This window comes from Colletotrichum lupini, chromosome 3, assembly GCF_023278565.1.
Source record: "Colletotrichum lupini chromosome 3, complete sequence".
Taxonomy (NCBI): Eukaryota; Fungi; Ascomycota; class Sordariomycetes; order Glomerellales; family Glomerellaceae; genus Colletotrichum; species Colletotrichum lupini.
Window position 1 is genome coordinate 2,729,867 of NC_064676.1, and position 16,569 is coordinate 2,746,435.

General features: G+C 44.8%; 2 protein-coding genes across 2 annotated transcripts; both read left to right on the top strand.

Annotated features, from left to right (window-relative positions):
• Positions 1-10,559: 10,559 nt before the first annotated feature.
• Positions 10,560-10,763, top strand: CLUP02_05580 (uncharacterized protein; the record flags this gene model as incomplete). Its single annotated transcript, XM_049284586.1, has 1 exon — positions 10,560-10,763. The coding sequence occupies one exon, from the start codon at positions 10,560-10,562 to the stop codon at positions 10,761-10,763; it is 204 nt and encodes a 67-aa protein (XP_049141729.1).
• Positions 10,764-13,095: 2,332 nt separating this feature from the next.
• Positions 13,096-16,029, top strand: CLUP02_05581 (cell wall proline rich protein; the record flags this gene model as incomplete). Its single annotated transcript, XM_049284587.1, has 1 exon — positions 13,096-16,029. The coding sequence occupies one exon, from the start codon at positions 13,096-13,098 to the stop codon at positions 16,027-16,029; it is 2,934 nt and encodes a 977-aa protein (XP_049141730.1).
• Between the last annotated feature and the right edge of the window lie 540 nt (positions 16,030-16,569).

The following is a 16,569-nucleotide window of genomic DNA, read 5'->3' on the forward strand; positions in this document are numbered from 1 at the left end:
AATAGAATTTATATAAAAATACTATAAAAACAACGTCTACTTATTATTCTTACTACTATACACTTCCTATATCCTCTAGCCGTTAGATATAGCTATTTTTAGACTTATTAAGTCTAAGTATAAAAAGGAGCTTAGTAAAGAGGATATAATAGATAATTCTACTATCGTTAAAAAGCAGTACTTCTTAAGCTACTATTAGAAAGCTCGTTTAGCTAGTCTAACGTCGTTAAATATACGAAGTAGGTAAAAAGTAACTAGACTATATCCCCCTAATATAGCTATGTCACGGCAGTGGGCATTAGGGCCCCTGTGGGCCCCGTGGCTCAGCCTTAGGCTACGAGGCTAAGCTCTTAATAGTTACGTAACGAGCTAGACCGCTAGGCCTAAAGGGCTAGCTCGCTAGCTTTTACTTAATATTCTGTTTTTTCCCTCTTTACGTTAAGTCTTTAGTTAATTAAGTTAATATAGTAGCGTTCCGACCTACCTTAAGTTCCCTTTTATAATATTACTTAACGTTACTTAATTAACTATTCTCTAGAAATAGAACGATAATATCTTAATTAATTAACTACTTATTATACTAACTAGCTACCCTTACTAAGAAAGTATATAAGAGAGCTAAGTAATAGCTAATTAAATTAATCGTGCGTAAGTAATATAATTAATACCCCCTAAATACATACCCCCTTTACTAAACGTAATAGTTAGAGAACATAACTAGGGAAGCTAGGTCTTTCTTCGTACTAACGGCTTTTAATAAAGTCGCCGCCTCTACGAGTCCTAATAGAGCGTCGTAGGCCCTAATAAAAGTACTAAGCTCCTAGTTATTAACCCTAAGGTTACGTTATTTAACTAGTTAGTAGAGCGCTTTTTACTCTTTATTATTTAGACCGATCGCTTAGCGTATTTTAATAACGTAGCTAACTAGCTTACTTTACCTATTTATATTTATAATAATATCCTCTTTAAAAAGAATACTAAGTAGTATATCGACCTCGACCTTATCTAGGAGCTATACTTTAAAAACGACGGAAAGACCCTATTTAAATAAATTAAATAATAGCTAAAAATAGGCATTATTTAGTATTAATTAGAGCAGGTCCTGGCTTTTATTATTAACTAGCTAAGTAATAGTACGGAGCGCTTATATATAATAACCCGTAAGAACCTCGACTTTACGCATACTACTACTATAGAGCTCCGTATTATAAAAAAAGCCCTTACCTAAGCCTATATTAATAATACGGCTATAGCTAAAAAACTAAAATAATTAGAGAACGGCTCCTAAGCTAGCTCTATTTAAAATATTACTACTTTTAGTATATTAAAATAACGGCTAGTACGTTTAAAAACGCAGAGTAGTTATAAAACTACTTTAGCCTCGTCCTATCCCGTTACCTACGGCTCTTAAAAAATACCTAACGTACCTATTTTTATAAGTAATAACACTAGCCTTAAGTTCGACTACTAGCTCTAGCGTATTATAAAGCGCTTAAAAAATACTAATTATAATATAAATAGGTACTACCTAAAGTATATTATTAATAAGATTAAAAGTAATATTATAAAGTTTATATACTTAATACTAACTTCTAACGAAATTACTATAGCCGAGTAGCTACTCTACGAGCTTAAGTCGGCTTATACTAACCCGACTACTATAAATAATACTAGTCGCAAGCTAGACGTACTTATAATTACGCTTAAAAACGTCTATTAAAAGCGCTTTACGTTCGCTAAGCTCGTATATATTAATAAGTTTTTAAAGTCTTAGTAAAAGCGCCGTTTTTATAATAAGCTACCTATATATCTTCGTAACTAAGCTATATCGAAGTACCTAAATAACACGGCTACTTTTTAAAAGTATACTAAGTACGTTACTTAGCTAGCTAACGCGATATAGCCCCTTTTTATAAAGAACTACTTAGTTAAGGCTTTTAGCTAGACTCGCTAGACCTTAGGTAGAAGTAATAAAAGTAATAGAAATAATAAAGGTACTAGAGGTACTAAATAGGACTAAGGTCGTACTTTTACTTATAAAACGATCCCTAAAGCCCTATATTAGAAACTTAAAAATAGTAGCGCTTATTTCGTTTATAATAATACCGGATATATTACTAAGGACTGCCCTAAAAAGCCGAAGACTATTATAGCCGCTATTAACGCTACTAAGGGCCCTATTAAAATAAAGTCGGGTTTAGAAAACTAAAACCCCTAGTAAAAGTAAACTCCTAGCTAGGGGATACGTATAAAAAGGATAGAAAATTAGTAATTAATTTAGTAAACCTATAGGATCTCGTAGGGGGCTAGCCCCTTAAAATAGAGCTTATACTAGTATTTAATAAATATAGAATTCGCCTAAGAACCTTACTTAATATAGAAGCTAATAAGTACGGATTTATAAATAACTACGTAACCCCTTTATTATAACGGTTCTGCGCAGCCCTATTTTATAAATTATAATACCTAATCCCTATTACTAGATTTAATAAAAAGCGATTAGATAATACTAGCGTAGTATAGACCGCTAACCTATATATTAATTAATAGGTCCTTCTAAAATCACCCCTCTTTTAGCTTAATACGGGCCGTTACGACCTAATCTTAGGGTAGAAATAGTTCGAATACTACGGGGTAAACCCTAATATTCGCTACCGACGTCTAATATAGCCTAAGGACCTATTATTATAAGAGACGCCCTCTACTATCGTTAGGGATATCGAGGACCTATATACCCCGGAAGTTATCGACGTATAATATTAAATTAATACCGACCGCTAGTAAGACCTATTCGAGATAGATATAACTCGCTATAACTAAAAGCTTTAATAATAGCGGGCGAAGGGCATACTAATTAAGATATTACTATGCCCGCTAAAAATAATAGCCCGTTAAATATAGTAGTTAAACGAGGCTAAGAATATAAAGAAAATAGAACGCGCCCTTAATAGTACTAATATCGCCCCTATAAAGAGGGCTAGGCGGTAAAAACTATACTTAGTAGTAATATAAATAGATATTACCTTTATTAGCGCTCCCGCTTTTAAAAAAAACCTAAGGCGGAACGACGTTAAAATAGGCTTTATATTACTTTATAAGCTTAACCGTATTATAAAAGATAAAAAGGAAGAAGCAGACCCCTTATATAATAACGACTAGGTTACTTATAACCTTATAACGACGAACTTATTAAAATATCTGCGGCCCTAGACCGACGTCTTTAGTAAGGCTACTAATAATATACTAGCGCCTTATAGGCCGTATAATTATAAAATCGAGCTCTTAAATAGCGGTAGGGAAAAGCTAACTTACTACTCTCTATATAAGTAGTTAGTGCCCGAGCTAGAGGCTATAAGGGCCTATTTACTAGAGTACTTATAAAAGGGATTTATCGAGCTAAGTAATACTCTTTTTATATTATTAACGCTATTTATAAAAAAGTACGATAGTAGCCTACGCTTTTATATTAACTTCTATAAGCTTAATAAAGTTATAAAAAAAAACCGCTATTTATTACTACTTATTAATAAGACCCTTACGCGGCTAAGTAGGGTAAAGGTATTTACTAAGCTAGATATTAAGTAGGCCTTTTACTATATCCGACTTAACCTAGCCTCTAAGGACTTAATAACGTTTAGAACCCGCTACGGGGCGTATAAGTATAAAATAGTACTCTTTAGGCTTTATAACGGGCCTATTACGTATTAATAATATATAAACGAGATATTAATAGAGTACTTAGACAACTTCTATATAGTATATATAAATAATATCCTAATCTTTTTTAACGACCCCCTCTAGTATTAAGAGCACGTTATTAAAGTGCTAGACTACTTATAAAAAGTAGGTTTATAAGCGGATATTAAGAAGTGCGAATTTAGTATTACCGCTACGAAGTACCTAGGCTTCGTAGTTTCGATAGAAAGTATATAGCTAAACGAGGAGAAAGTCTTTATAATTAGAGACTAAAAACTACCTATATTACTTAAAAGTATCTAGTTTTTCCTCGGGTTTTATAACTTTTATAAGAGGTTTATAAAGAATTACGGCCGCTTAGCTAGGCCCTTTACGAGGCTAATAAGTAAGAGAGTTCCCTTTAACTTTAATACTAGCTACGAGACGGCCTTTAAGGCTATAAAACTAGCGCTAATATCGGCACCTATCTTTTACTATTTTAAGCTAAAACTATTAACGCGGCTAGAAATAAACGCTTCTAACTTAGTATATACCGGGGCGCTATTATAGTAATAAAAGGATAATGGGTTATAGTACTTAGTAGCCTTTTATTTAAAAACGATAAGCGGCGTAGAGCTTAATTACGCTATTTATAATAAAAAAATACTAATAATAGTACTATATTTAGAGGAATAGCGCGCGGAGCTCGTAAGTTATAAATATAAGTTCGACGTTATTATAGACTATTAGCTACTACTATTCTTTATAACTAAGCGCTTATTTAACTTATAATAAGCCCGCTAGGTTAGTACGCTAGCGGACTTTAATTTTTAGATCTACTACTACCCGGGGAAAGAGAACGTACTAGCTAACGCCCTCTTATAAAAAATAAAAAATATTCGTACTTAGTAAGTACTAAAAGAGGTTAATAAGATATAAGTCCTTATATTACTAGGACTACTATTTCTTAATATCGTAGCGGAGCTACGGGCGCTATTAAGCGCCGCCGTTAGCTAACTATAGCTTATAGTTAGCTTACTTTTACTAAAAAACGAGCTATAGGGGTACTTACTAATAAAGAAGATTTTAAAGCTTAATAAGGACCTTATTATAACGTCTCTCGTACTAATATAAGCGCTAGCGGCCGAAGGACGCGAGCGCTAGTCTATTTAAAATAACGGATTACTAATAATAAATAAGAAACTCGTAGTACTTAAAGAGGAGAACCTCCGTATTATAATTATTCGCGAGGTCTATAAATAAAAACTCCTCGCCTACCTAGGGCGTAATAAAGTTATAAAAATAATTAAATAGCGGTACTATTAGCCGGGCCTAATAGTAAATACTTATTAATACGTTTAGAACTATTATACTTATTACTAGTTATAAAAGCCGCGTAATAAACCCCTAGGGGAGCTAAGACCGCTACCGGTACCTAATTACTTATAGTAATATATCTCTACCGACTTTATAACTATCCCTACTAATTAAAAAGGATTTAATAATATATAGGTAGTAGTAGACTACCTAAGTAAAAAGGTAATATTTATTCCTTATTATAAGACTATTATAGTAAAAGATATAAGCTAGATGTTCTATAAGCGGGTGCTACCTATTTTCGGCTTATTAAAAACTATTACGTCGGACCGAGGCCCCTAATTTATCTCTAATTTTTAGGGGGAGCTTCATAAGATCTGCGGGGTTAAGCTATAGCTATTAATAGCGGATTATTTATAAACGAACGGCTAGATAGAAGAACTAAACTAGTATATTCTATAGCGGTTAAGACTACTAGTTAACTAATACTAAGATAACTAGAGTAATATACTACCCGTAGTCGATTTTACTTATACTACTTAGCTTAGTAAGACTACGGGGCTATTACTATATAAAATAGAATTCGGTTACTAGCTACGGCTTTTTTTTAATTAATCTAAGCGAACTTATTAATTCGGCTCTATAAAAAAGAAGCTAAACCGTATTAACGCATAGCGTATAGCTTAGGGAATATACGAGGCCTAGGAGATCGCTAGGGGTAATATAAAGGTTACTTAGGTATAATATAAAAAGTATATTAACTGCTATTAGCGCCTAGACGACCTAAAAATAAAAGACTAGGTCTTTATTAATACCTCGTATTAGAAGTCCGCCGACGTAAATAAACTATAGTAGTTATAAGCCGGCTTATAGCTTATCGTTAGTACTAAATAGGGAGGCATATAGGTCGTAAAATTATTAATAAGTAGCCGGGTATACCTAGTTTTCTACTTAAATAAGCTAAAAAAGGCTACTAACGACTTATTACTTAGGTAGAACTAAGAGCTGCCGCTACTAATTACTAATAATAATAGCGAGCTAAAGTACGAGGTTTCTAAAGTAGTTAAGTTATATTTATATAAAAGAAAGCTATAGTACTAAGCGGACTAAAAGGGATACGATACGGATCTAATATAGTACGATATAAAGAGCTTTAAGTATACGTTAATAATACTATAAGCGTTTTATTATTAATACCTAACCGCTAAGAGTCCGCTATAGAACTTAAATATATAAATAAAAGCCGCCGCGGCTAGTAATTTACTACTACTAAGGGACGATAATAATACGATAATAGTAATTATAGCTATAGATTTGCTAGAATAAGGGGTAATTAAGAGGTTTATTTTTCGGTACTACGGATAGCGCCCTTTAGTATAGAGGGGGGGGGTAATATTACGGTAGTAAGTATTAGGGCCCCTATGGGCCCCGTGGCTCAGCCTTAGGCTACGAGGCTAAGCTCTTAGTAGTTACGTAACGAGCTAGACCGCTAGGCCTAAAGGGCCAGCTCGCTAGCTTCTGCCCACTGTTCTATTTTTTTCCTCTTTACGTTAAGTCTTTAGTTAATTAGGTTAATATAGCAGCGTTCTAACCTGCCTCAAGTTCCCTTTCGTAATAGCTAGACTACTTACTAATTTAATAGTCCTACCTAACCTAGTTATACTAACTAAAAAGACCGTAAATACTAAGTAAGTAACTAGTAATACTAGAAAAGCTATTAACTAGGTATTAGCGGCGTCTATTATTAACTAGTTAATACCTAAGAAGGCTAGCGAGCTCTATAATTAGTTAAAGTTATTTATAGAGCTTAGTCTAAACTATAATACTTAACGACTACTATTTAAAAAGGTAAAAAAGGTATTTAGCGAGTAGGCCTATTATTTAGTAATATTTTAGTACTATATTCGAGTTCTAGAAGCTAAAGTTAACCGATTAAGGCTATAGAAAAAGAAGAGTATACTAATAGACCTAAACACTAAGTTCGCGAATATCTAGGATATATAGAGAGCTCAGGAGGACTCTAGCGACCGTCTAGTTAGTCCTAGTCGACTCGTAAGGGTCGAATTACCTAGGGAGAATAATAACTATATTATTGTGGTAGTAGAAGATAGTTAATTAATTAAGTATAGTTAGTGGCGATGTTTTGATACTATGTTTTGATGGGGTGGCCAAAAGGGGGGGGTGGCCAAAAGGGGGGGGTGGCCAAAAGGGGGTGGGTCGACTTATGGTTTGGGCCGGAGCCGCGCTTGCAAAAAAATTGGTGGGAGTTCGGGGGAAAGAAACATTTGACAAGGGAAGAGTACGAAATGGGAATTGATGGGGACTGAACATCCCAGTCGGGGTGGAGATGGCTGTCAGCCAAGGAGGCAAAGCACCATCACGAGGATGATTTTTGTTCCCTGCTGGGAGATGAGTGTTTGAAAGGAGGAACTGTTCCTGATTTGCTTATGGAGGATTCTGCCAGTGGCAGGATTGAATACGACCATCAGTCTCGGCATGTCATCGACCCAGGGTTTCAACATGGTGGCAATAGATATCCGTACGGATACACAGCAGAGATGCAACTGATGCGTTATTCCTCACCGCGTTGTATTTAGTATCGAACGAAGAACCATTGTCAAAATCCCTCTCGTCGATATCAAACCGAAGTGCCTCATTCTGTGTTCGATTGGTGCGTGGCGTCATGCAGGTCCGTCTGTGCACTATGCAACTTGAATTCGCGTAGTGGGTTCGAATGCAACATGGCGATTGACAGGCCAGATTGGTTGGAGCGATGCAAGAGGCGCGAAGGTTATCATCTATTGCTTCTGCAGGTGTATCTGCAACTCTCAGGGTGAGTGAGCAGCAGCCGCATGAGGGCGGCTTGGGAAAAGCATCGGGCCTTGGTAGGCCAGCAACGGGTAGAAGCCGCCTGTTTGTTGATGCTCGTCGCGATGGGTGACTCGGAAACGTTTGAAGGGTAAAGAGTTGATGGCCAGGCCACTAAGCAAAGCTAGTCGTTTGGGGATAGCTTCGCCTCTTTGTCATACTTTGATGCCATGGGTTGAACCGTGACGGCGCCGTCGCACGAAGAACCTGTTAATTTTTCAACGGGCTGGCGGACGTTGATCAGAGCTAGGTAAGACCAGGCTTGGAAGAAATTCGGCGGGCCCAGTCGTTCGATCAAGAGAGCTCCTGGTCCGGCTCCGACGCCCGAGTTTGCGACTGAGTCAAGATGAGGCTCCCGACCGTAGCAACGAAAATGAAAACAGACTTTAGAGTTAAGCCGCGTGATACTCTCTTTGTTCCGCTGTAAGCAATTGCAAGCCTCGGATAAACCATCCCTCGGGCGGTTTATCATAGTTTGTGGCTTCCTCAAACGTTGAAGGCGCCGCCGAAGCTGTGCAATGATGGCTCGACGCGCACTACCCGCACAAAGCCCTGGAATCGATTGCTGCCGTTGTGAACGTAAACGAGCGCTCCGTGCATACGAACTGGCCTGCCATGCCTGCCAGTGACAGAAGAAGACATAGCCCTGTGTGGGGTTGTATGGTTGTGTTGCCTTTGATGCTCCATCAGCTCCGACTGTGACATGCCCCCCCACTACTACCTAGGCGGCCAAGTGGGTTGAGGAAACGGGGGCGTCAAATACGGGAACATGGGAGAAATAAGGTAATGATCCCATCTCATCCCATCCCATCCGGAAAGCGTGTGGTGGTTGCCAATGATAGGACATGAAATGTTTCCTCTAGCATCATGTCGCCATTGCTGTCCCTGTACGACGATTTGACAGATGCTGTGCGCCAATTGCTGAAAAGACGGACGGCATCAGTCGAATGTCCGCATACCATCCCGATGTGCGAAAAGTGAACAACTGAAGAGGCAACTATTGACAATGGCATTCGTCTCCCTCGGAACGCCTCTCCAATTCGCGTGGATTTGTCCTCCGTACCCTATTCACAATAGTGAGGTATTCGTAGACACTCGTAGCTGTGGTTCCAGTGGATCCAGAGATTTCCCTTTCCAGACTAAGGAAAAAGCAAGCAGATCTGCCAGGTGCTATCGGTCATCTGGCCGATTGAAATAAAATGGAGATGGGAGGGGTCTTTGAGGCTTGGAGGGGGAGCCATCGTCTCCTCTGGGCCTGGGGGTACGCGGGCGTTTCTGAAGCCCAGCAATAAAGAGTGGATAAAGAGTGACGAAGGGACCTTGGCACATATGTTTTACACCCCTGGCCATCTCTCGTTCTCAGGACCGTAAGCCAGTCAGAGGCCGCCGTTGTACCTGGACGTGGAGGAGAAATTCGGCTCCAGTGCCGCCTCAGCGCCCGTGTTACCATCGAAGAAGTCCATTTTGGGACGCTGCACTGAGCCCACACACATCGCTTGACCGCTTTGGCTCTGGCGTTGGCCGTGGACGAGGTAGAACCCGAGGCGTCGGCCCATTTTCGAGATGCGGCGTGGCTGTCGATTCGAATCGAGTTGAAGCCCCCGGCGCAATATTCGTACATAGGTACGGCCGCCGATGTCTTTGATTGGGGTTGAAACCAGGCCGGGTCGCTCGGGTCGAGGAAAAGAAGCAAAGAAGGTGTTCAGTATACGGGACTGAATCTAGGTTAGAAGACGAAGCGAAAGTGTAATCCCCGATGAGGTGGTGCTTGGGCGGGAGCTGGGTGTATGAACCTTGGGAAGTGGTAGGTGTCGAGCAAAACATGATATGACATGACTTGAAGTGACTTGGCCTAACTTTCTGGTGCCTCATCGTCCCGTCTCTCCTCTCGAGGCTTTAGTTGTGTCTTGTGGTGGCTTTCTCGCAGAATTGCCGCAAGGGGCGGATGGCAGCGATGGAGATGGAGGGGGCGTGGTCGAATGGAGCCAACGCCGTTGCTGTACCTGCAGAGACGGTTGTCTGCCATCGCTACTCTGGTGCTGTTAGTCGGGCACGGCGTTGCGATGATTCGCCTCGTCCGCATTTGCCATGTGCTGGTCATCCGGTCGTCCATCATAGCACCGGTCTGGATTTGCTCCCATCGGCACCTTCTCTTGTCATCCCCCCAAACCCGGAGGTGCCGTGGTTGTGGTTGAGCTGATGATGTGCGCTGCTGCTAAGGTATACTAACGTAGCTGACGGCTGAACTTAATCGCTCACCGAGCCCTACTTGGCTCAGTCTTTGCTGGTAAGTGATCCATCAGAGAAAGTCAACATCTGGTGGTTTCTCTCTTTGCGAAAAGTGAAGTTTCCCGCTCTGAGTCTTGCTCTGACCGTGCATTTCGTGAGCCACTTGCGGGATGCGACGGGGAAGCGCTCCTGGAGAGTTCCTTCCGCCTGTGTGAAAAGATACGTATCGCTACCTCCCCGCATGGAAGGTCTTACCTGCCGTGCCTGCTTGGTGTGCGTGTGTGTGCTTGAGTGCTTGGAGTGGACTTAGGTAAGATGAGAAAGAAAAAGGTACGCATACTCCGTAATACCAGGGCAGGAAATCAAGTTCAGTCTCAGTGGTGGTGGCCAACAGAAAATTCACTATTGCACCGCAATCAAGTACCTGAACACAACAGCCCAAGGGTACCGTGGTCTCCGTCCCTTACACAATGCACGACACAGAGCGCACTGAACTCTCAGCGCCTCTATTCCCTGCCTTCAGTCCACTTCCGTTCCTAGGTTCTCTTTTGACTTATAGCAAGCCGACTCATTGCAGGCCCAGATCCACTGTTCCAGTCTCAGAACTATCGTCAAACCATTTCGATAAAAGTCAGATTCCCTTTGCCCAGTCCGTGATCTTGCCTTACCAGTAGAAGGGTCATGAAATAGGTAGGTACCAAATACGCGCATGAGAGACAAAGGAAAGCAATAGCGAACGTGTGTTTGAGGCCACACGAAGCGGTGAAGACGTTGCGTTGCCATTGACGGCTGAGGTGCAGCTTCGCGGGTCCCCTAGGCTCTACTACGCTCTGTCTAGTCCTCTCGTGCCAGCTTCTGCCTGGCAACCTCGTCAAGTCAACCAAGCCAAACAAGCCAACAACCTACTGGGCCGCCGCTAAGGTCAGGAAGCAAAGGAAGATGGGCCTGGGCTGTGGCCGCCTAACGACGGCCGAGTCTTAGTGCGAACTGGTACGGGTGTTAGAGCTCGCTAGCATGGAGGAGGGGAGGAAAAGGTGTGGCAGCCAACATCTCACCGTCAACTCACCTCAGCGACGATTACTCGGTACTAGTACGGCCACTCACCACACTTCGCACAACTACGGGAAGCAGGTTCCATGATACGCTAGAGAATCCAGTCTGTGCCCTCCTCGACGACCTGGACCTGGGCCGCCTGGTCAGGTTGCTCAGGAACTGAGCGGCTTTGAGTGAGCGGTTTGCTGGAGGCAGGCTGGTCGGCGCACCCAACTCAGTGCAGAATTGGCTGCAAGGCAAAACACCAACCTGTCAGGGCCCGTCTAGTTGCGGCAACGTGTGTGCGTGAATGCAGTGCTTCATGCAGAATGCAGGGCAGCACAGCGATACTGCTGCACGTTACGTTGGTTACAGACACAACCAAGACAGGTCCGGAAGACGGAGTATGTCAATGTCATCTGGAAGCGTCGAAGTGAGTAGGGAACCAGGGGCTTCATTGATGGGAATATGAATCTTCTAGCTAGGTACTCCTGATGAACTACTGATACATTTGGAACTGTAGAGCATGTATGGTCTTGTTCTGTGTGTAAAGGTATACATACGGCGCGTTGTGCCTCAACTAAGTAAGTAGGCAGAAAACCGAATGTGGGCGCATACGAGTTTCAACAACTGTCCCAAACAGTGAATAAAGAGTACTCGATAATTTTTGTTCAGCTCTAACCGCCTTATATACACATCTTTGCTTCGACGCGACTCTCTGGATTCATGTCTTTCATGAACAACAGATACCTGACACGTACCTTGTAGTGCTTGCCTATACATAATATGCTCTGTTTACCAAGAGTCCAACCCACCTCCTAAGGACTGGTCCATGTCTCGCTGGGTTCAAAGCTGAGTGAGGTGTGCTCTGTCAAATCCTGCGACGCGAGGTGCCTCTTTGCTGTCTGTCTGCCCCGTTCCGTATGCGTGAATAGGAGAGATACCTTGCTTTGCATAGTAAATCCGGTGCGGATATTCGTACTTTGTCTTTGAGGCACTCTGAGTGATGAAATGCGAGTGCGCTACGGCTGCTGCCCCATCAACCTGAACAGCCCCTGGTCGTCCCTGCCTTGCTTGTCCGGGCCCTGACTGTGACTTCCAGGTTGGAATCACAATCGCACGCCCCCTGGTCGTAGTTGTTCCTGCTACTACTACTTCTCCCTCTTTTTCCCCTGGACTTCCTTCCTCTGCAGACTGGCCCCCCCTCTCCCCGAGCCAGTCCAAACCCAACTGAGGTTTTCCTCCCACACACCCTCTTCATCCCTGTCTTCTCACCCCCCTTTTCTCCCATCGCCAACACACCCCGACCGCTGGACCCGACTCGTCGCTTCTTCGCTGTTGTGTGTATGTGTGTGTGTGTGTGTCTGTCCCCAATTCTAATCCTAAATCCACCCATCCATCCCATCCTCTCTTTAGTCTTCCGCGTCGCAACCCCCCTCTTCTTCCCATCAACTCTCTTCCCCCCAAAACCCTTCGAGGCCGTCGTCGTTTCTTGACTTCTGTCTCGTGGTTCAATTCTAGTTGTAGATCTTGCAGATTTGCTTCTGGTCTTGTGCCGTCCGCTCCTTAACAACACCTTCAATTTTCATCTTCGATAAATAGCATTTGTCTTACCTGGTCGACCGCTTCTGTCACGTACGCAATCGTGAACGCCAATTTCGCCCAATTCCCATCGTCAGCGCGCCATATTCGACTTGTTCCGAAAGGTGTTTATTCGCCCATCGATTCTTCCAATTCTCTTTCGCGATATCAAAAACGAAAAGAAGAACCAACTCGCTAAACCTGCCACCTTGCAGAATTAATTACGAAACCCGCCATCACTTCGCAAAACGCCCCCTGACGCGTCGTCCTCTGTCGAGCACCCAAACGATCCTCCATTCTCAACCAACGACGACCATTTTGCATTTGCGCCCTCTTTATGTCCCTCTTTTAGTTGCTGATCAAACCTGTAGCCGCAGAGCGGCTCAGTAAAGCATGGCAACCACTGTCGGACCTGAGAGTATGATGATAGCCACAAGTACACAGGTTTTGGACGAGCCCTCGATGCAAGCGATTTCTCTTCCAGTAATGCTGGATAATTCTACTTCCTCAACATCATCATTCTCCGGACCACACTCTCCACGAACGATGCCTCCACTACCAAACCCACCATTCGTCTTCCCGGCAAGGCCCTCTTCGGCCTCTGCACCGTCATCCTTCTCGAGAGCAACTGGGCGACGTCCGCTGTCCGCCATCGAAATCCAAGACCGATCGACCTTCAACATGAACTCAGAAGCAGCAGATCGGCCGTCAAGATCACCCGCGCTTCCCAACTTTACCTTCAATCCCGGCGCTTCGTTGTCTCCAGATACATCCCTCTTGCTTAGCCCGCCTCTATCCCCTCCGCCTGTGTCCCCGAGACTAGCGGCATCACCTGCAAGACCAACTGGAGTTGGACACAGGAGAGGAGGGAGCGAGTTTGTAGGAGGAAGCATCCGTTCTGGAGATTCCATTACCGTAACTGGCACAAGCCCAACGAGATCCGAGAGTGGTTTTGCGTCCCCAAACTTCCAATTGCCCCCGAAGCCTCCGGGCGGTCGTGGCCACAAACACAGACGCTCTGCTGCGCTCTCAAGCCATGACCTATCTCTCATTGTCCAGCCTTCAGCGTCCGGTAACCTTAGGGGCAACAGTGCTCCTACAAGCCCGGCTGAATTTGATCGGCGTTTAGACCATCACAATGCGGGTCTGGTCGAGAAGACTCTGAAGGGTGTTGAATCCGAACCAGTCCTCAGAGTGCCCAGAGAACTTACCAGGCCAGTCACCGCAGATTCGGGTTCATCAAGTGGCAGGGCTTCTCCCGCAGCCAGGCCAGTCACGCGTGCTCGTGTTGGGTTCTCTGATACCCTCGAGTTCATCCCACGCCCGCTATCAATGGTGTCAAGCGATACTTCTAGCACAGTTACAGCTCGACCCGGAGGGCATTCGGTATCTGGAAGCATTTCGTCCATCATTTCCATCCCAACGACAACTACACATGTGGAGACCGAGCCTATTATTCCTCTGGTACTTACACCTTCTCGCCAGAACAACGAGTCCAGGCCTAGCACTGCTGGGGCGGTTTTGGAACGATCCCAGAGCATCCAATCAGTCGGGGCATCGCCAAGGAGGAGAAACTCCATCCCTACCCTAATCAACGTGCCTGAAGCAGGCTCTGTCGGCCCCCCGATGCCTAGTCCAACCAAGACTCCCAAGAGGTGGTCATTCTTCGGATTGGACCCTTTCAACGCAACTGCGTCACCACTCCGCACGAGACCCGTGAGCTCGAGTTCTTCAGATTCTGGATCCAAGCCAACCAGCTCATCTTCCTCATCAACCTCAGAGCCCAACTCGGAATCGGTTGGCTTCTCAGAATTTTCGGACCACGCCGGCCAGAGAGCAGACGGCAAGAAGTCCAAGAAGAAGAAGAAGGTCAAGAACTGGGCCGGATCAATTCTAGCACGAAAGAGTAAACCGCGGAACAAGAAGTGCAAAGACCTGGATCTCACGGGCGATTCTGCCCGCCAGTTCGAGACAATCGAGCAGAAGGATGAACCCCTCACACTCTTGATGGAACCGGAAGTGAACGTCGAACCGGTCACACCTACACTCATGGTGACGGATACATCCAGCCAACCTCAGAGCTTACAAGAATGGAAGCCGCGCTCTGCCTCGGCCCAAGACGACACATCTTTCCCCATGATTGATCTGGATGCTGCGCTGGGTCCTTTCAACACGCCTCTTGCGAATAACCCTGAATGGGACGCCGCCCAAAAAGCCGCAGCCTCCACCAAGCGCCAGCTGCACAGCGCACAGGGTATGAAAGGCTTCAGCGGGCCAGGAATGCACTACCACCGTCGCGCTGAAAGCGCCCCTGAGATGGTACCATTCGATGTGGGCCGATTTGGCATACATCGTTTTGGCAGCAGCTCGACAATGGCCGACGTATTCGAGGAGGACGAAGAAGACGACGAGCACCCTGGCAAGTGCGCATCACTGTACACGAGCAGTCGTGCCAACAGAGGCGATTTCAACGACAGTGCGGAATCCTCTGGCGACGAGGCGACACCGCCCGCTGTCAACAAAGTCCAGCAGCCCATTCTTGACGATATTTCTATCAGCGGCCCTGATGGCAGCATCAGCCGTGATCAGGTCACTGGTACGGACGCACCGAAAGTAGAAGCCAAGATGAGCGCGGAGACAGCGCCCATTCCCCTGCAAGAGGACGTCATTGTTGAAGAGCCCTTTGCCCAGATCCCCGAGTTCCGTACCGGTTCCATCTTCAACGAAAAAGCAGAGTCTACTGGTTCCGCAACCCCGTCTCCGCGCAGAATTCTCGCCAGCAAGGACTTGGCCCCTGTCGACGTTAGTCCCCTCCACCTGCCGACTGCTTCGCACGTTCCCGTCAGCCCCTATTCAATGAGCCACGCCTCATCCTTCCCATCACCCCGTTCGCCCATGTCATATGACGCTCAGCGGATTTCTACGGCACCATCTTCAGTCAATGAGGAGAACGACTTCCAATCTCTACTTCTCGGGGAGCCGGGCCCAGAAGTCAGGCTTTCCGTAGATATACCGTCATTGACCTCCAGTCACTCGACCATGACAAGGGACAGCTCCTTTGCCACCAGCTCTCAATTGAGACAGGAGCCCATACGACCCGACCAACAGCGGCCGGTCTCAGTATCTTCAGCAGCATTCGGGCGGCGGCGATCCAGCCTTGCCAGTCTGAGTAGACTTATCAGCAGTTCTCATGGGGAGCGAAGCAAGCTATCAATGGAGGTCTCATACGATGGCGAGGGTGACAAGAAGCACAAGTCCAGCAAATCGAAACGACTCAGCCGGATGATGCGATTCTGGAAGCCCAGCAAAGAGGAGGCCGCATCCTAGACTTCAATAGGAGACGCACACCAACGAGTCAGGGTGACTGGCTACGATATAGCCAGCTTTCACCGCAAACAACAAATGTGACTTCATGACGCATGTATATGGAATTATTGTACAACTCTTTACACTTTCTCTTCGACCAGATCCTTCTGGCGGAACAATGTCTTTCTTCGCTAGGACGGGATTTGCGGCTGCAACTACATTGCCGACGCAGCCTGGCTAGCGAAAGAAAAGCATCACCGGGTCGTCACCAAAGCTTCACGCAACGCGCAGAGATGGGAACCCCGACGACTCGGCTTTTTTGGGACACGGATTCGGCGTTCTTTGTGATGATAGCATGAGCAGCAAGTTGCATGAGCATAGCAGGTTCGCGGCCATATGTCTTGGTGACAACTGTGGGGGCCGGAAACATGTGGTTCAATGGTTTTGTTTCCGTTCTCTGGACATATCGGGGATGAAATGCGAATTTAGGAAGGCGAAAACTTGGCGAGGCAGACAAGTCGAGGCACTTTTGCAGTGTCTCTCATAGTTCTTTGGCCGGCC